We start from the raw sequence: 19,351 nt of genomic DNA on the forward strand, positions 1-19,351 counted from the left end.
TAGAATGACCTGAATTGATGCTAAGTATGGGTATCAGAGGAGTTCCTGGCACATTTTAAAGCATTAGTATCGGCTAAAATGCAGCCAGACAAATGCAGATCCTTTCTTTCCTTAACTCGTCTGCGTTAAACCACCTCTGCCTGCAGATCTGCAGCACTGCTCTCCTTTGCAACATCCTCCAGGTCAAACGTTTTGCTCATTTATGTGAAAAGGTGTTTGAATGGGACATTGTTTGGCAGAGCCTGTGTGAATGATCCTACTTAAGCTAAAAGTTTCCAGAATACACCTATTCACTAAACTTTATTACGTAATGTTCCACCTTCACTAGTTAAGCTGACTAACAGCACTGGTGGCAGGCATGTATTTAAGAAGTGGACGCAGTCACCTTGACGTCGTCCCTTAGGCTGAGCACTGCAGTTTTAAGGGCTTTTTTTTTAGTCACCATCTTGTTTTTTGGATCAAAAAGTGGTGATGTTTGGACAGGAAGGAGCTGGAGAGGAGCGAAGCGTTAGCAGCCTGTTATCAGCTAATGCTAGATTTCTCTTGGTTAGCAATGTGCAACTTAATTCACTGTAACTATGATATCAATTAGGATACCAATTTAGCTTACCCAAGTATTAACAGCTGTCTTTTATCACAACCAAACGCAGAGCAAGACCTCAAACATGTTAAATACGGGGCGCTGCTTTGGCTCGGGTGGTGGAGCGGGCGCCCCATGTCTGGAGGCTGCAGTCCTCGACCCACTGATCGCAGGTTCGACTCCCGGTCTGCCGATCCATTTGGTGTATGTCTTCCCCCGCTCTCTGCTCCCCACATTTCCTGTCTCTCGTCAGCTTTCCTGTATAATAAAGGCAAAAGTGCCCCAAAAATGATGTTAAGTTAAATAATAAGTTAAATACAGAAAACACAAATGCTGAATGCAGAAGTTTCACGTTAAAAATCATCTTGTCTCCAACGCTCTGCAGCCGGATTGTGGTGGCTGCGAGCCGAGCTGATAATGACTAGTGACTAAAAAATAATACAGTTTAAAATGACAGTGACGTGACTTGAAACAGTCAGAGAGTACTCTGCTGGTGTACAGTAAATATCTGCTCATGTAAATCATCTTAAAGATGAAACATGACACTCACTTTTGGGGCGGAGCTGCACTCATCAGCCTCCCAAAGAAAGGACGCTCTCTTATCTTCGTTTTCACTTTCATTTGTTCGTCTTTACTTACTTGACAGAATGATTTTGTGTTTTTTTTGTGTTTTTTGTGATCTCCCTGGAAAGCTTGATTCAACCTGTAGAAAAAGAACCAATCAGAAACTCAGCATGGCTCTTTACTGATCCCTGATTGGCTCCAGATGAGTGAGGGTGACAGAGAGAGGGAGACGGTAGATTTAACCCCGATGAGAGTGCTGATGTGCTGCGTGTGTGTGTGTGTGTGTGTGTGTGTGTGTGTGTGTGTGTGTGTGTGTGTGTGTGTGTGTGTGTGTGTGTGTGTGTGTGTGTGTGTGTGTGTGTGTGTGTGGAAACATTGCGTTTGGCTGGCTGAATGCTGCATATGTTTCTGAGGTGATCAAGGCGAACTCTTTCTTATGTCTGTGTGTTTAGTTTTTCACACATTTTTTCGTGTGTTTACAGAATATTTGAACACTTTAAAAAGAGTCTGTTAGTGAAGTGTAGAGTACGAGTATGTGTCACCAAAATAAGCTGTGCTGTTTCTTTCTCTGGATATTTTCTTCATATTTCATCAGTTTTATTGCCAAAACTTTCAACACTTTCGACACTAAAAGCAACAAATTAAAGCTCCACATGAGCTAAGGAGAACTTGGCGGGGTGGTGATTTCCATATTTACTTTATAAATCTTGCTTTCAGCGGCGCGATGATGACAGTGTTTGCTTTTAACCTCGGAGCTAAAAGCAAACACTTTGTGAGACGAGCTTCACTTACTCGCAGGTTTTTGGTTCATTCTGGGACGGCTGCTGTAAATAAGAACGTCTTGGCATCGTGTGGCAAAATTCATGTTTATGTTTCAGAGAGGACGCGACCTCCAAATGAATGGTTGGATATTTTCCAATTTGCTGGTCCATTAGATTAAATGTTAAGGGTAAGACAGTTTAAAAGTTTGATGTTCATGATGTGTAGACTCTGTCTGAAGCTTGAGATGTTCTGTGCTTTGCGTCGGCCTCCTCTGTCTCTCCGTACATTTGTGTTATCTCAGGAGCATCTGCAGGAAATCTCCTTTACATATTGACACAAACGTCCACTTGGACTCAAGGATTAACTGATTACAGGTCAAAGGTCTCTTAAAACAGGTTTGGCAATAACTCAAGAGTTTATATGTCAAACAAAAGCCTAACAGGATAAAATGATGAAGTCAGACATTGTTTAACCCGAAAGGTTTGGTCACTTCTGGCTCAAAGCATCAACAAGGCAGTCGATAATAGAGTCGTTCCAACACCATCCGTCCATACTGCTTATCCTGTTCAGGGTTCAGGACAACTTTCATGCTCACATTCACACCTACAGACAATTCAGAGTCACCAGTGAACCTAACCAGCATGTCTTTGGACTGTGGGAGGAGGCCGGAGTACCTGGAGGGAACCCACGCATGCACGGGGAGAACATGCAGACTCCACACAGAAAGGCCCACTACGTCTGAACGGGGATTCAAACCAGGAACCTTCTGAGGCAACAGCAGTAACCACTGCTGTCCCTGTTCTGATACCAATATTGCCTACATTGCCTGAAATGCAGTACCCAGTATTGAGGAGTATGTCAGTCAATGCATGGATCTGATACCACAGCCAATAAATCACCAGGTCATCAGTTACAGTGAGACTATCAAACAGCAGCAGTGCAGTGCTAGCAGAAAGTGTCATGACGTCAAAGGTGTAGCATAATGTCCGAAATGAGTGTTTTTCACCAATTATATGTTCTGTGTATTGTATGTATCGATATCGGCCAATCCTCAAGTCTAGGTATCCAACGTGGTATCAGAGCATCTCTCATCGACAAACCAGTGGTTGAAGTTGTGACAGCTACGTCCATTATTCATACAGTCTGTCCTAAAGCCAAACACTGAGTTCATTCTCAGAGACTGCAGTGGAAAAACAGCCTGTGAAAGCAGGTGCATGTTTTCATTCAGTAGAGGCTCTGTGCTTTCTGTTGGGCAGTAAGGAGTCGTCTCACGCCACAATCAGGGAAACAACATATGTGTGCCCTCACGTTAGTAAACTGAGAGCATGAGTTTGATTTACTACATGCCAGATGAGTACACTTTGTTTTCATTTCTATGTGACCTCCATCAGGACCACTCAGCTGAACAGCTGCTGATGTTTGTGATGAACAGACGTGAACAAAGTGTTTTCTTTGTATTTAACAGAGAATTAACTCTGAACACTGGACACCATTTAACAGAATGTGTGTGCATTATAAAAGGACCAGCGGGCTGATCTAAATCTACCTGCCCAAATAGAGCCTTTTAATAAGGACGCTGAAATGCTTGTGTTCTCTCCAATCCCTGAAACTTACTGATGGTGTAATTTGGAAAGACATTAGTCTTTGTGCAGTACATGTTGGAGCCAACACGAGCTGCTGAGGGGTTTTTACAGTGAGTTACTTCAGATCAGCTGTCAGTGAGTGGTCTTTTATTTGACTCGGGCACTTAGTGGGCTGAATAAGAAGCAGGGATTTGGGCTGTTTTGTTGAGAAAGCACACAGGCTGCTCATAATGTGAGCAGTGTGTGGGCTCAGTTGGCAGCAGATAAGCAGATTAACTTTATCTCAAAGTGAGAACAAGCTGCTTCTTTCATGTTCGATGTTCTGAGATAAATGTGATCGACGGGACTTTTAGGGAGGTGAAGAAAGCTGAATGAGAATTGATTTGGATTATTTCAGGTCTTTGTAGAGTCTGCAGAGTGGCCTTGGATATGATGTTTTATTCTAGTGAGCACTTCTTTGCTCCTATAAGGAGGAAGCTTTCGCAGGGAGCAGGACTGTTTGGCCTCCAGTGATCCAAGCAGACCACTGGAGGTCAGCAGCAGCATGTGTCTGTGCCTCTGAGCCGAGCTGTGACTCTGTGTGTGTGAAAGAGAGAGGCTCTTATAATACGTACAGGAAGCTTTAAGCCTAACTGTTGTTGGCTTTCACCATCACGTCCCCCAAAACTAATTAAAGACTTTCCCTAATTGGCCAAACAGATGGTTTCAAACGCAGCCAGGAGGAAGAGTTTGGATCCAACAGAGTGAAATGTGCACAGTCATGCCTGACAGAGTGTGTGTGTGTGTGTGTGTGTGTGTGTGTGTGTGTGTGTGTGTGTGTGTGTGTGTGTGTGTGTGTGTGTGTGTGTGTGTGTGTGTGTGTGTGTGTGTGTGTGTGTGTGTGTGTGTGTGAGAGTGTGTGAGAGAGAGAGAGTTGTGTGGTCATTTAGGGCTTTTAAACCGGTGGGTAATAGTTGTTGTCTTCACCCATAAACTCCATAAACTCCATAAACTCCGGGGCATTCCTGGATATTTTTCCTCAGGTCAATAAATCTCATGTTTGGACGGAAACAGTAAATGTTCCTCCCAGTGCAGACTGTCTGTGTGTCAAAGCCTGATGTATGGCCCTATGGTGGTCAACAACTTCTGCATTACTGTGACCCAATGTGGATTAATCCGCCGCTGAAAATAGTCCCCAACAACTAATAAATACACTATTTATTTACAAATTACAGAGCCTTTTCAAACCCAAATCTCAAATATCTCAATATTATATAAATATTTTTATATTTATATTTTTGAGATACTTTCTGCACTTAAGATTCATCTTATTACTACCTACATATTAATAGTCTTTATTACTTTTTATAGGAGAAAGGTGGAAGCCAGGTAAACAGCTCCAGAACAAATTAAGAGACCGCCGCAAAAATCAGTTTCTGTGGTTCTTCTATTTATAGGTTTGTGTAAAATGAACTTGTAAACAACATTTGACACTACCTCAAAATCAAGTCTTCTCATTGACTCTTTTGACTGCAGAAAACGTCGACTGGTTCAGAAAACCAAAAGACGTTTTTCAGAGCTGAATAATGCAAAGAAAACAAGCTCATGTTTGAACAACAGAATACTCAGGAAGCGTTCACAGAGCAATAAAAACCTGGTTTTTAATCACAGCCTTCATGCGTCTCTGCAGGCTCTCCTGTAACTGTGAATTAGAAGCGGGCCGATAGTTTGTCATCAGTACGTTAGAGTTGTATGAATCAGTGGACAGCGGCGGGGTTAAACTAATAAAAACTGTTTCATGGTGGACTTTGTGATATCAGCTCATCTCTTGATTTATACCACTAAGTTAGGGGCCAAAAACCATGTAAATGTTGTGTTTAGTGTGTTTTTCTAGTACAGTTATAAAGTATGTTATAAAGTCGTTGCTGATCTGAGTATAAGAAGCCGGCCTCTCACTGTTGAATCAGATCCATCTGTTGTCCTTCCATCTTTTTTATTCGACCGCTGCTGCATTTCATCCCCCGTTCTGCCATCAGCCCTTCATCAGCAGGTCTCTCTGAATTAGCCTGCTAATGCTGGCCAATATTTTAGCTCACCTCCCGCCCAGAACAGGACGATCAATATCAGGTTCAGTCACCGCCATGATTTGTTTAGCTGTAATGAAGCGGCGTAACTCAGCAGCAGCTCCCCGTCTGACAGCGGCTGGCTGAGATTCAGCTGCTCTCTCACTCTGATTGGATCACTGACGTTATAAAGGACCTTACCCTGTCTGAGAGGGAGCGTCCTGTTTACCTTAATTCTTAATGTATTTGTGTATAAGTGTGTATAATGGCAATTTATTAGAACTTAAAGGGTTATTTATTCAGTGTCTCTTGGACGACATGGCACCACTTACTGTGCATGTTGTATAAGCCTGTTAGAGTCAGTACATTCAGACCACAGTATCCTGCTCATCTGCAGGTGCCTAAAGACTGTAGTAATAAAAACACATGAAGGAACGGCTGTTTGATGGCACCGTTTCTGAAGCTGCAGTTTGTGTATCCCAAATCTTTTGGGCAGCGTGTCTGAACTTCTCAGCCACCGTAGGATGTAGTTTCATGTTTAGACACAGGAAATGTTTTAATTTGTGGAATGATCTTTGATTTGACTAACACAACATGTGGCACAAGTGAGACTGTGAGCATGCTCCCCTCTCACTCAGGCTGACAGACACGCAGGGACACAGCTCCGCTCCATAATAACCTCCTTGTCATCTCTGTGACGGAGATAACACATTGGCCCAGATTCAGATTGGCTCCGATTGTCCATGACCAACGTCAAAGCTGCGTCGGGGCTGTGGCTCTCTGCCAGCACACTTTGTACTGGTGTTAACTGGGTGATGCTCTGAGATGAAATCAGCGCAGATATAATCAATCATTAGGATCAGGTTTAGTCTTTCCTGAACGATTACACAGTTTCTGTTCTGGACACATTTCATTTGGAGGAATTACTATAATTACTGCTGATGAGGGTAATTCATCGTTTGTGGAACCTGCAGGGACCATTTACGACACACGTTTCCTCCAGCCTTTGCAGTCACAGATATTGATTGTGTTTTACCTGCTCGGATATGTATCATGCAACCCAATCAACAAGTAAGAGTCAAGTCAAGGTTCCTGCTGCCAGTGCTGCTGACGTTTTAAAGCTCACACCCTCAACTTCTCTGAGACCGAATAGTCCCAAGAACTAAGGAGCTACAGAACCACGAAGACGAGTGGAAATGAGACGGCGTGTTCAAATACAAGATAAAAAACCAGGAAGGGCTGTTTGATAAGGGTTATTATGTTCGTGTTGTTTCAGGGCCATGGTAGATCACGGCTGTTATATGAGGGAAAGTTAATCGTTTTTTTTTTTACTTCCTTCTTCACCAGAACACAAACACACTTTACTGTCTTTCTCTGTATGTGCATTGGCAGAGGTCCCTCATCTGAATTGTTTTACAGTGATGAATGATGTTAATAGCTGGCAGGCTGGTTTTTTTTACTATAATAATGTGACAGGCAGCAAAGAGCACTGCAGCAGAGTGAGAGCAACATCAAAGAGCCGATAGTCAGAATAAATAAAGGCCCTAAAGGTTATTAAAGCCATTTTCAATGATTGTGTTGTTTTTTGTTATAGTAATGGACATTAATATCCAAGGAGCAGTTAACATGACCTGCGAGTGACTGAGAAAAATCATCATTGTTCATGTTTCCTGTTGGATAAGCAGACGTCTTAGGGTGAGAAACGGGGTCAGAATCGAATCAGAAATGTTGCATAATAAAAAAAAAAGTCATTTCGATTGTTAAACCCTTTTTTAAAGATAAGGTGTTTGTTTACAATGTTTCATCAAGTCAGGCGTACCTAGTCACATCAAGCTTTATCAGTAGGGTTCTTTTTAAGTTACGAACATTTGATCTGCATCGCCATGGAGAAAATATCCTTGTGTCGGTCAGGCTCGTCTCTAGGTCTGGATACACCTGTACGTACTCGTTAAGAAGGACTATTACTCTAATGTAGTAATCAGACTGAAACTCTGGACATCCTCACGCTGCATCAGAAATGATCAAACCAAACCCCATTCAAAAAACAAGCATTTTAACAGTTGTGTTCTTGTTGTTTTGCAGACAGACCTGACAAAGCCTGAGTTTTTACGAATCAGCATCATGATCTTATCTCAGCATCCTCTCAGCCTGTTTATTGTCATTAAATCTCAGTAACATCTGTTTGTTGTGGCTTCATAGCGCTGTAGTGAGACAGATCTCAGCCCACGTGTGACTTGCTAGATACAGTGAGACTGCCACTCAGCAGAGACAGACGGACAGGCGCTCCACGGCTGAAACAGAACGCCGGTAGTTGGTGTCCATCAGAGAAATCCTGGAACGTGCAATGACCAGTTAGCTTTTGGTCTGAACACATCTTCAGGCACCTCCTGTAGTTATCAATGAAACATGCTAAAAAAACACCTGCTAGGTTTTTAAAATATTCAAAACCAGGATGTGCAAACGTTTAGGAAGAAGGGAAAGATTTGAACACGATTGATTTATAAATGATTTGATTAGTTAGTCTACGATGAAAACAAACACACAGTACCTTTAATGGCCACCAGAGGGCTCAGGCTTTGGCGCAGCACGTCTGTAAGTCTGAGCGTGTGCAGGCCGAGCCTTCAGTGTCTGTGGCCTCACATCCTCTCTGCTGTCAAAGCCCTCTGTGTTGCAGCTCATTGTCTGAGTGAGTGTTGCACTGTACGGGTGTAACAGCACAAAGGGTGTCTTTGTGGCTCCATGACTGGCTAACAGGCCGTCTCACTTACTGGCTGCTGCAGTGGTAAGGATATGTGTCTCTGTGAAGCTTCCTCGTGTATACATGTGTGTCACTCCGGTGGTTTGTGGAAATATTGACGGGTAAAGGAAAAGGAAACAGACTTCACCACAGGACAAAAAGTAGCTGAAAATATTACTGTTTTTGTCTTCTTGTTGCACCAGATGGTTTCAGCTTTGTGCATCAGTAAACTCCAGCAGTTTCAGTTGTACTTTTAACCTTTAAGTCGACTTTTTCTAATATTCCAAACCCTTGTTTTTGTTGGTAAATTGAACCCAGCATGCAGCATGTAAGTAGCAAACAAATTAAAAGTATTTTCAGCAGATGTAAAAATTGAATGTGTTGTTATTTTTGACATTTTGTTTGTTATGAAGCATTAAAAGAGATTCCTGCAGATTCCCTCACGAGCTCTAATAAATCAAACTTTCTATAAACGATCGAGAGCAGAAGTCTTCAAACTGTGAGGGAAAGAAAAGATGCTGTGACCGGTGAAAGGAGCAGGTACATGTCAGTGATGTAAAACCAGCAGGTCGTTGGTGTCGACAGTTTCTCACAGCTCAAGGAGAAATCAGTCCTGTAAAATTCTCTGGGTCATAAGTCACAAACACCTGAACTCACAGACATGATAAACTATCCGAGGATATTTTAATATTCCACCACCGTCAGGATGAAGCTTCCATAAATCTGCTGAGATGTATAACAACATGTTTAACTGGCAGTGCTATAAAACAGAGAAAAGCAGCAAATCCTCACATTCATTCAGAAACTGGAGCCAGTGAGTTCTGAGTGTGTTGGCTGGATAAAGGCCTCACATGATCAATACGTTTGGAGGACTTTATAAATAACTTCTCTTTGTTAATAGACGAATCAGTACAGCACTAATCGAGACCAAAAACATGAAAGTTTCGAGCTGTTTGACCCCACTTTCCCCACCTTGTTAAAAAGGTTAGGTCCTATATCTCATGACCTCTTCTGCTTCATTCACATCAAGCAGACATCTTGCTCTGTGCGTGTCCAGTCTGTCCGATCGTGCTGCTCCTGCTGCTGTAAAAACAACCAGCTGAATCTGATCAGCAGCCATGTCAGCTGATGATCCTCCCAGCATCCTCTCTGACTGCAGAGGAAATCAGATCTAAGACGGCTTCCCTCGACTCCCACTGAGAGCGCAGTGCTGACTCAGCTTTGTTTATACACTGCCTGTTCAGTGTGTGTCACACACACACACACACACACACACACACACACACACACACACACACACACACACACACCACATACGGCTCTTGTGGTGGATTATGGAGGTGAGAGCTGAAGTGTTTGTTTACCTGCAGTACAGGCAGCTTCGTACATGACCCTGTGCTTACTCAAACTCACCTGCCTCTGTACTGCTGAAACACTGATTTAGTACGACTGGATGTTTATTCTACCACACGGAGCCGTGGATGTTCATGCTGTGTGTGTAAATCATGTTTCTGTGCAGCCTGGCCTTCGTGGTTGCACAGCATGCGAGATAAAGAGGTCAGTCATACGGCTGGGCGTTTGGGCAGTAAACCCTGCCGCTCTAAGGTGCTAAACCAAGAGTCTGACTGCAGATCTGATGAGGGATTGTGGGTATTGGAGTTCTGAGGAAGAGTCATCTGTGTATGATTTGTGGCTCAGGTGGTGATCTTATCATCCTTCCTCCTGCTCGTTGTTCTGTGTGTGATCTGCTGCAGAGGGGTGGGAAACATCCGCAGCTGTCATGAAAAATTCACCAGTTTTTGTGTAATGACTCTTCCTTACGACTGGGCCGGAGCGCTGAACGAGTCTGTGCAGCGATGGGCCTGTTACTGAGCAGTTAAAACATGTTTGGTCTCCCTCCCCCTCTCCTGCAGGTCGGCTGTATGCGATGCAGACGGGCATGAAGCTGGACAGTAAAACTCCAGAGTGCAGAAAGTTCCTCATCAAACTCATGGACCAGCTGGAGTCGGTACGTTACACCTTCCTCAGCACTGGGTCTCCCTGGGTGGGATTTCATGCTTCTTAGTGTCTCCGTACGTGCTTAGGATAGAAATAACTCAGAACATCCTGATAACCTTTACCATCTTCTGGAGGAGGTGGAGTTTGCTGAAGTATCAGTTAAATGAAATGTTCAGTGAAAGGACTTCACATTCATGTTCATCACTTCCTTGTTTTGACCGATAGGCTTGTGCATCCAACATCCACCCACTCAACTCTTTATACGTCACAGGTGTGTAAGTCACTGCTGATAGTTGCCTCACAAAAAACATTGTAGATCACAGTGTGTTTTATATATTTCCATGTAACATAAGAGCATTTTAATATAACCCGGTGAGCATCGAAAGACGTTTAAAAGGCGACTAAAATAGATGAAGTGATTATCAGAATTAAAAACAACATTTTAGCCGGTTGTAGTGTAGTGAGGTGTAGACGTCCCGGCTGGGGCTCCCTGTGAAAGAGTGAATGGAAAAAGTAAAAATTGTGTTTTAACTGGCGTGTTCACTCAAGCTGAAAACAGCTGGTTTGTAAGAAATGTTAAACACAATGTCACATTTTTAATCACTCTGTTTTCCCGTGATAAGTAATTTCAGTTGTTTTCTGGAGATCTGGACTTATTTCTCTCGAGGTAACAACGCTGCACCAGCGTAACGTCAGATGATCATAACTCGTATCCCCTCAAACAAACACAGAAACAGGCTTAACTTGCCTCACTAGTGTGGCCGAAGGCAGCGTGGCATCCTGCTCTGTAATGGATGTCTGCTTAGGGCTTCTGTAAAGTAAGCAGCAGTAACCTAAATAAACAGTGTGAATATCATAGAATGCTCAATATACAGTCTATATTTGGTTTATGAAACGAGCTGTAAAGTTTGTAGAAGAATGTGCAGCATGTTTCCAAGAGCAAAAGTTAACACATTCATATGTAAAAAATCCCACGATGCCAGAAACATTTAAACCTTATAAGGTATTTGGTTGTTTCAGATGGTTTATTTAGACATTTCTCATGAATTTCAGAGAGAACGTTTCCGTTTGTTCTCCATCCTTTCATGTACATTTAAGGATGAAGCTTGTCACAGGGCCACGGTCGAGCTTTCTACTGCTTACATAAGGGAGGCTGCTGTCCGGTCGTCAACAGAGGCCGAGCTAATTAGATTTTACAGAGTTGTTATGAAGGAGGGAGGAGGTGAGATGAGAGGAGGGGAGGTAAACATGCTCCTGGTGTCCCAGTGGGGGTCAAACAAACGAGCCTTTTATCCAGGGAGACGGAGAGGAGCAGAGGGAGGTGATGGAGCTGCAGAGACAAACTGGACTGCTGCAGCTATTTAACACAAGGGACGTAATGTAATGATGTCATCAAAGGTTGAATCTATGATGATGTGAGAGACAGAAGACAAAAAGAATGAAGGCTGTAGCTATGATACTTTTATTTTAGATGGATTTAAAGAGGATGATGTGACACACGTCAGCAGGATGTCCGTTTTCAAAGGGTTAAAGGGAGGAGGAGACACGAGGGGGAGGAGGTGGGAAACCCTGCAGCAATGCTTTATTGATCTCTCAGAGCCAATTAAAGGAGGCAGTGGACAAGGATGCAAACATGCAAACACACACACACACACACACGCACACACACACACACACACACACACACACACACACACTCTCACACAGTACCTTGGAGCCAGGCTTTACAGAGGCTCCAGGGATGGTCATTACTGTCACTCAGTCAGGATGTTTGTCCCTGCAGGACTCACATCCGCTGCTTTCATGTGGAGCTGTGACTCTGCTCTCTGAAGTCCACAGATTAATATTCTTCATGTCCGTCACAGTGAATGTTACACTGACTTCATTACTTAGCAGTGTTTTCATACACAATGATATCTGCACTTTTAACTGCTTTAAAATATTAACATGTTAAATACAGTAAAAAAACAAGAGATACATTTTATTACAAAGATTATTTCATGGTTACTTTAAGTTAGACAGTTGGTGTATTATAAACATAGGGCCCTGGAGTTTCAGTAAGGTGATAGACAAAGACGATTTTATTACAGAAACAGGACGGAGGCGGGACATCACCAGCTACTACCTGTCAATCACAGCGTCAATCACAGCGTCATTTAGCAGCTACGGAAATCTGTTGTCATGCTGTCAATGTGCTTACTTATTTTAACTTCTTAAAGAGCAGCTCCACTCACGTTTTAAGACATTTAAAATGCTCTGCTTGAAATACTTAATTTTTCTTTAATTATCTTGTAAAAATCCTCCCAAGGCCCCTCCTCCTCCTCCCTTATTAAAAATCCCTAATCTGCATACGCCCCGCCCACTATGCACATTTACAACCGCCTGATCCGTCGCGAAAACCAAACGCGTCTCTGACATCGTTTAGAGGCAACTCAGTGGTGAGTTTAAGATAAGATAATCGTTTCTTCGTCCCACAGCGGGTCATTCACAGTGTCACGGCTGCAAAGTGCAGAGTGCAACATTATAATAAAGGGCATAAAAAATAAGTAACTAGTAAAAGTAAATAGTGTATCCGAATAAGATAATACACAACGGACCAAATGACAAACTGTCAGCAAGTGTACAGCATGAATGAACGGATGGACCGCCTGATGTGTTAATGTAAGAGAAGTATTGCACATGTTGAGAGGTGATTTTGCACACTAATAATTAAAAATAAGTATTGCAAACATTACGATGACGGTTACAGCTGGCATGAGCACCGCCGAAGTGGTTGCCATAGGTTACACATAATGATATGCATAGCGTCGCCCCGTCCGTTAACGTGATTGGCTCCTTAGGTTTGTGACGTCTCAAACCTGCCAATGTGAACACGTGCCGTGGAGGTGATGCTGCTGTCCCTGACATGTCCTGTTGGATTTTCCCTGGAGGGGCTCTAACTTATTTCTGCTGTGGAAAATAGATTTGCAAATTGTGTCATATATGAAAAACGCAGTTGCAGTTAAATACCCCCCTCAGTGTGAAATTCCTTTTCTTTGATAAGATAAAATAATCAATACTTTATTATCTACCAGGTGAATATTTGTGCACACAGGTACGTTTACTTCAAACCACGTATAACTAGAAAACAGTCCGATACTACACTAAGACATAAAGGATATTTAAGTATTTATAACTCCTGCTTCATAAAACATGTAAATACGTTAACACATTCAATACAGACTTCATAACAAATAAGACATATTGTAATAAGATGCTGTGTAAGGGAGAACAAGTACTGTAACATAAAGCCTCTTTGCTCGGCACAGATCACCACAAACACAACTCCCCTTTAAATGTCTCACAAATACTAAATGATGTAAACACACTTTTATTAAAGCACCTGACACACAGTACGTCTCCACAACGTTACATATGTGTAACCACTCAGCTGAACAGCCTCGTCAGGGATGTGTGGGTGTGTTTTTATCAGGTTGATTGACAGCAGCCCGGTCATAACATTTTATTACATATTCATAAGTGTGAATAACCCACTTCACACTCATGTGAGGAGCTCAGAGGGAAGCACATAAATCACTTAACTGTTCGACCTTTGGCAGAAACATGTCTTCATGTTGGACTCCGTCTCTCGAGGAAAGAACTATACTGATGAGGATGACTTTCAGGGACATTTAAAAGGAAATTCAGGAGGTTGGTAAGATCAGCGATACAGCAGACAAACAGGCAGGAAAGACCAAAAATGAGGCAACAAGATGAAAGAAACATCAAGGGGACCAGGATTATGCATTTTATGACTTTAGATGTTTATGCCGTCCCTCAGTCCCTCAGAGAGATGTTCCCATGATTCTGATGGAAACTGTCCCAATCCACACTTAGTGTGTGCAGCTTTTACATTCCTAAAGTCCCGACCATCCTTCTGTTTCACTTTAAATCTGGTGAACGGTCAAATGGAAACCTCAGAGTGGGAACGAGCCTGAGAGGAAAGTGTTCACAGAAGTTTACTTTGATCCCAGATTCTTTCTATTCCCTGACCAGTTGTTCTTCTTTCATTCTGCTCTCAGCACAGTGGTTTTACATTCCTGTACTCCGCACACACACACACACACACACACACACACACACATACGGTTTGATTATGTCAGTGAACAGAGTTTCTATTCAGGCTGGTCAGGGTCCACCTGCTGGAAGGAACCAACGTGTTTGCTTTAGTGGCTTTATGAGAAACCTGAAACGCTGTAATGGAGAGAGACACAGAGAGACACAGAGGGAGAGGGAGAGAGAGGGAGAGAGAGGGAGAGAGAGGGGGAGAGAGGGGGAGAGAGGGAGAGAGAGGGAGAGAGAGGGAGAGAGAGAGAGAGACAGAGAGAGAGCAGCATGGTGTTTTATATAAGAGAGGAGTTAGAGGTACAGGAAATGCAATGTGAAGGCTAATGGAGAGACTTGGAAGCGCTGTAGATGGCGCCCACTGAAGCGAGGGAGTGTCAGCTTGAGGTGGAATGTTTGAACATGACTGAGATACTCTGTAGCTTTAGACCACAGCCCTAATTCACCATGTTTGACCTATAGGTGGAGGAATTGCTCCAGTAGATTGCAGTTTCTCGACAGGCTGTAATGGCTGCAACGTAATCCCTCGTTCATCCAGTAAAGCTGTCTGCGCCTCCAGGTGATGTTTGAACAGAGACAATATAGCGTTTGTTTCTGACATATCTGGAAGGGCCAATATTCACGTGTTGTGCTTAACCAACAAGAAGAAACACAAATGATCCCTCGACAAACCAACATGTAGGGCTGTGACTTTAAAACACTGGCGCCCCCCTGCTGTTCATCTATTGGTGCTAATCGTTTACCTTCTTCTCCCGCTGCTACGCGTAGCATCCTTCTCACCGTCTGTCTTGTTCAGAGGTTCAGCTCTACTGTTCACCTCGCTCTGTTGGGATCATCTGAGAAGTGTCTCACTGCTGCTTCTCCTGCTGCTTTGTTCGGCTAACTTGACACCTGTCAGCTTTCAGGTGCGACTGTTTTTCTCCGTGCCGCCATAGCGACCTGTAAATGTGACGTGTGGCGTTTGAGTGAAGTAGAAAAAAACAGTGCTCTGTTGCACAGACAACCAGATAAATAATGAATATATACGGGCTTCCATTGGAGATAATAATGACGTGATGACGGTCACTGGGTCAACCCCACGGTTGGCATAATGTAACGTTCATGCGGTTACCATGACAGCCCTACTAACATGACTAATGCAATTTAGAATGACTGGCTGGGTGCTTTATTTATAGTTATATGACTGAACTGTACAATCACAAGTTTGTCACTTTCAAAGCTCACAGATCAGACGTCTAGCTCTGGGCTGGATGTTTTATTATTCAGCTGTTGATTCTAAAGTATAACTGGTTTAAAATACAACTCCTCCACACACTCATGCATCTTCCCAAGCACTGTAGTCAACAACCTTAGTGTGATATTCTGCTTATGTCACCGTCCACAATAAAAGTCTGAGCCACTGCAGCTTCACAAAGAGGAACCTTTATATACGCGAGTGTTTTTAAATAAAGGTTTGTTTTTGTGTTCCAGATGAAGAAGGAGCTGAGCGACAACGACTCCATCAGTCAGGAGGTGGTGGGAAACGCCCACATCGAAAACTACGCCTTAAAGATGTTCCTGTACGCCGACAACGAGGACCGAGCGGGACGGTTCCACAAGTAAGGAGCACATCTGAGGGTCCATGTGTTATTTTATGACTTCAGACTGTGAAGGAGACGTTCATGCTCCGTGTCCACTGTAAGATTTCTCAAAGGCTCACCTGAGTCAGCTTGTTAATTCTAACATCGAGGTCCCCAGCATCGACAGTGCAAGGACCTTGTTGAAACTAAAAGAATGATTATTCATTTTTCACGTTATAATAAATCCCGATTTTGAGCGGCTAAAAAAGCTCGAAAACTCAGGAAACTTTGCGTAACCATCAGGAGTTGATAAAGGTCTGACCCATTGGTGTGGCAAATAGTTATATGTCGCCCCTACGACATTTAAGAAATATATGAAGTACGAGTCACGTGAATGTACAAAATTTGGTAGGCATATGACTCACCTCAAGACCTACAAAAAAGCCTCTTGGAGCCATGCCCAAAACCAAACAGGAAGTCGGCCATCTTGATTTTATTTTGAAATGTTAGTGTACATTTGCCCTCTCACAGGGGTCACACCTGGATGAACTCCTTCTAGGGGCTTCATCCAGTCCCTCTCAAACCAGCCATGTTAGTATGTTACACACAACATGTCTGTCCACCGGGCACCGCCAGTCTCTACTCAGACTTTCCCAGACAGTCGAGGGAGTTAAAACATGCTACTCTAATCTCTTGGGTCTTGGGTATTTTTTTGTAGCTGGAAATAGTCCCATATTTCTCTCAGAGGGCTTCACAATCTGTGCAAGCAGTTCCAGGCAGCTCCAGGAGCAGCAGGTCACTTTCCCTTCCAACATTTTGCTGCTAATATAGGTCAGGAAACAGCCAGTGAGTGTGTGTTGTGTTGTGTTGGGTGTTCCCTGTGGACTGGGTGTAGTTTAAATCATTAATCCCAAAAACAGGATGTTTAACCTGTGGAGTAAAGATTATTTTCTCCATACTCATTACCTCCCTTCCACAGAAAAGTGGTCAGAAAGAAAATAATGGATAATGTACTGGAATTTAATTTTCCTCCCCTGCTCATTCCTTTCCTTCCACTTATCATCTGGAATATGACGCTGTATGCGGAGACTTTAACAGGTCTTTTCCTGACAGGAAATATCTGGGAATGAAAGAATTTTTATGTGTCATATGGTAACACCGAGTCCACCGAGCAAGATCCCTTCTTTAACTCTTTCTTTCCCTCCTTTCCTTTGATCTATTTGTCTTCAGCTGGAGGTCCGAATCCATCCGAAGCTGACCTGTGGCGTTCACACTTTAAAGCCCCAGATTGGATAGTTGTGCCTTTGACTCCAGGAGAAATATGAATATGAATCTTCACATATTTAGGTTAAAAAAAGGTGCGGTTTCAAAGGTTCCCTTACATACAAAGAAGAACATTAGCACTCACCTCTGGCAGGACAAACAGCTTGCTTTAATTGTAGGTTTCCCTCTAATACTCTACTCATACTGTCATACAGACTCTGCAGTCATGATAACTGAACGATCACTGATCTGGCTCTTGGATGATCAGTTGGGTTTGTGTCAAGTCAGAAAGTTTGATTCACGGTCTCAGTTTCTTTAGCTCGTAGTGATTTAGGTTAAAACTGTAAACTTGAGCTGATGGGGTTTTGTTTTGACTTGTAGTGGGGGCGAAAGGTCGTGGCCGCTGCGTTGATGCGTACAGTGTAAACGCTGCAGATCCTGTTGGTGCAGAGAACACATTAAAAGCTCAGTGTGAGTAAACGGGTTAGTTATGCCCTGAATGATCGCCCTAGTAGATTTCTTCAGCCAGCAGCTGTGAGACTCATTATTGCATTTTCTATGAAAAGGTTGGTTGGGCACCTGTAACAGTAAGATGTGACAGGCATTGTTTTTTATTTATTTATGAAGCCTTAATTGGCAACATGCCACCATATCTCTCCTGCTTATTAAACGGGTTTCACAGTCACTACTCAACATGTTGCAGTAATTGTCTGATGCTCCCACCGTCCCGCGGCAAACACTGCTACAGAATAATAACTCAAAGCAAATCAGAGCAATAACTGAAATAAAACAAAATCACGACTTCCAGCACACATGAACACGGCCGTAACTTCACTCCTCCCAAAACCCAGCAAAGATCCAACCGTGCCGACACATTACCGTCCCATCTCTTTAATCAGTGTAGACATAAAACTCGCTCACAGGATAGAAACAGTCACTCCTTACATAACTCACCCCGATCACACCGGCTTCATCAAAGGTAGACAAGCATCCAATGACACGCAGACGATTCAGTGTAATCCATTATTCATCATTACAACAGGAAGACGCCATCAGAGCAGAACAAGCTTTCCACTGGGTAAACTGGAAATTTCTCTTCACCACGTTACAAAAATGTGGCTTTGGGGAATCATTTATTAACTGGACCAAGACTCTGCACACTGCACCTTCAGCCTCCGTCACCACTAATGGACTACATCACAAAGCTTCACACTGCACAGGGGGACTAGGCAAGGATGTCAAGGATTATGTTGCAGCCATTACAGCCTGCTGCAGGATGAACACATCTACTGGAGACCCTCCAAATCTGTTAGTTTGTTAGAGGTTTAAATACCAAATTCCCCTTAAACAGAACAAACACAAAGCAAACAGAGTAACAATCGTTTGCCCGGTTTGAAGGGAACTTGAGGATTTTAGCTGCAGTCATGTTTCTTCTTCGTGAACTCCTGAAGCGACACCGTAAACTTTCCTTGGGGATAAACAGAACGCCACAACAGGGAAGTGGGTTTCCCTGCCTGTCGGTGAGAGAGAGCAGCAGGTTGTGGAGGATGAATGGATGCAGGCGTCAGGTTCTCTGGACGTGTTTGTGGTGTAAATAAACGTCTCTGAAGCTCTCTGTGTCCATCAGGTATATGAGGGAGGACTGGGTCATGTTTCTGTTCCTCTGAAGGGGGAACACAAACAGCCTGCCGCTTTACGAGCAGCAGCGGTCTGCGCCAACAGGAGCCAGGCCTCGGACATGTGTGTTATGTCAGCACCGGATACACACACACACTACAGCACAGGCACAAACATGATAAACACACATGTAAATACAAACAAGTACACGACACGTAGGCGTAGACACTACATGGAAAACACATGTGGAGCTGAATGTTTACAGACTCTGAAACTTCCTCCAACATGTCCTCTGATCAGTAGCTCATACACTGCGCTACAAGGAGCCCATTCATGTTCCTTACCTTGACTGTGTGTGTTGTCTAACTGTGTGTGTCATGTTCGGAAATCAGCTCTAACCAAGTGCCGGTAAATCCGGGTTGTGGCTGCTCAGTTTGTCCGCTTTGAAACCAAAGAAACCTGAGCATAACATCAACAACTCCTGTGTTTCAACACATCTATTGAATCACTTGCTGGTGACACCTACTATTGCATCATGAATG

At 43.3% G+C, this 19,351-nt stretch overlaps 1 protein-coding gene across 2 annotated transcripts in view; it reads left to right on the top strand.

Annotated features, from left to right (window-relative positions):
* The window catches only part of vta1 (vesicle (multivesicular body) trafficking 1), a 51,028-nt gene that overhangs the window by 3,658 nt on the left and 28,019 nt on the right, over nt 1-19,351 (top strand). For both annotated transcript variants that reach the window (XM_069657697.1, XM_069657698.1), the window contains exons 2-3: nt 10,182-10,276; nt 15,841-15,968. In XM_069657697.1, the coding sequence (XP_069513798.1) occupies nt 10,182-10,276; nt 15,841-15,968 (223 nt within the window). The remainder of the gene's footprint in view (nt 1-10,181; nt 10,277-15,840; nt 15,969-19,351) is intronic.

The sequence above is a fragment of the Semicossyphus pulcher genome, unplaced genomic scaffold (genome assembly GCF_022749685.1).
Source record: "Semicossyphus pulcher isolate SPU_LCO1_2020_fin unplaced genomic scaffold, fSemPul1.0.p SCAF_11, whole genome shotgun sequence".
NCBI lineage: Eukaryota > Metazoa > Chordata > Actinopteri > Labriformes > Labridae > Semicossyphus > Semicossyphus pulcher.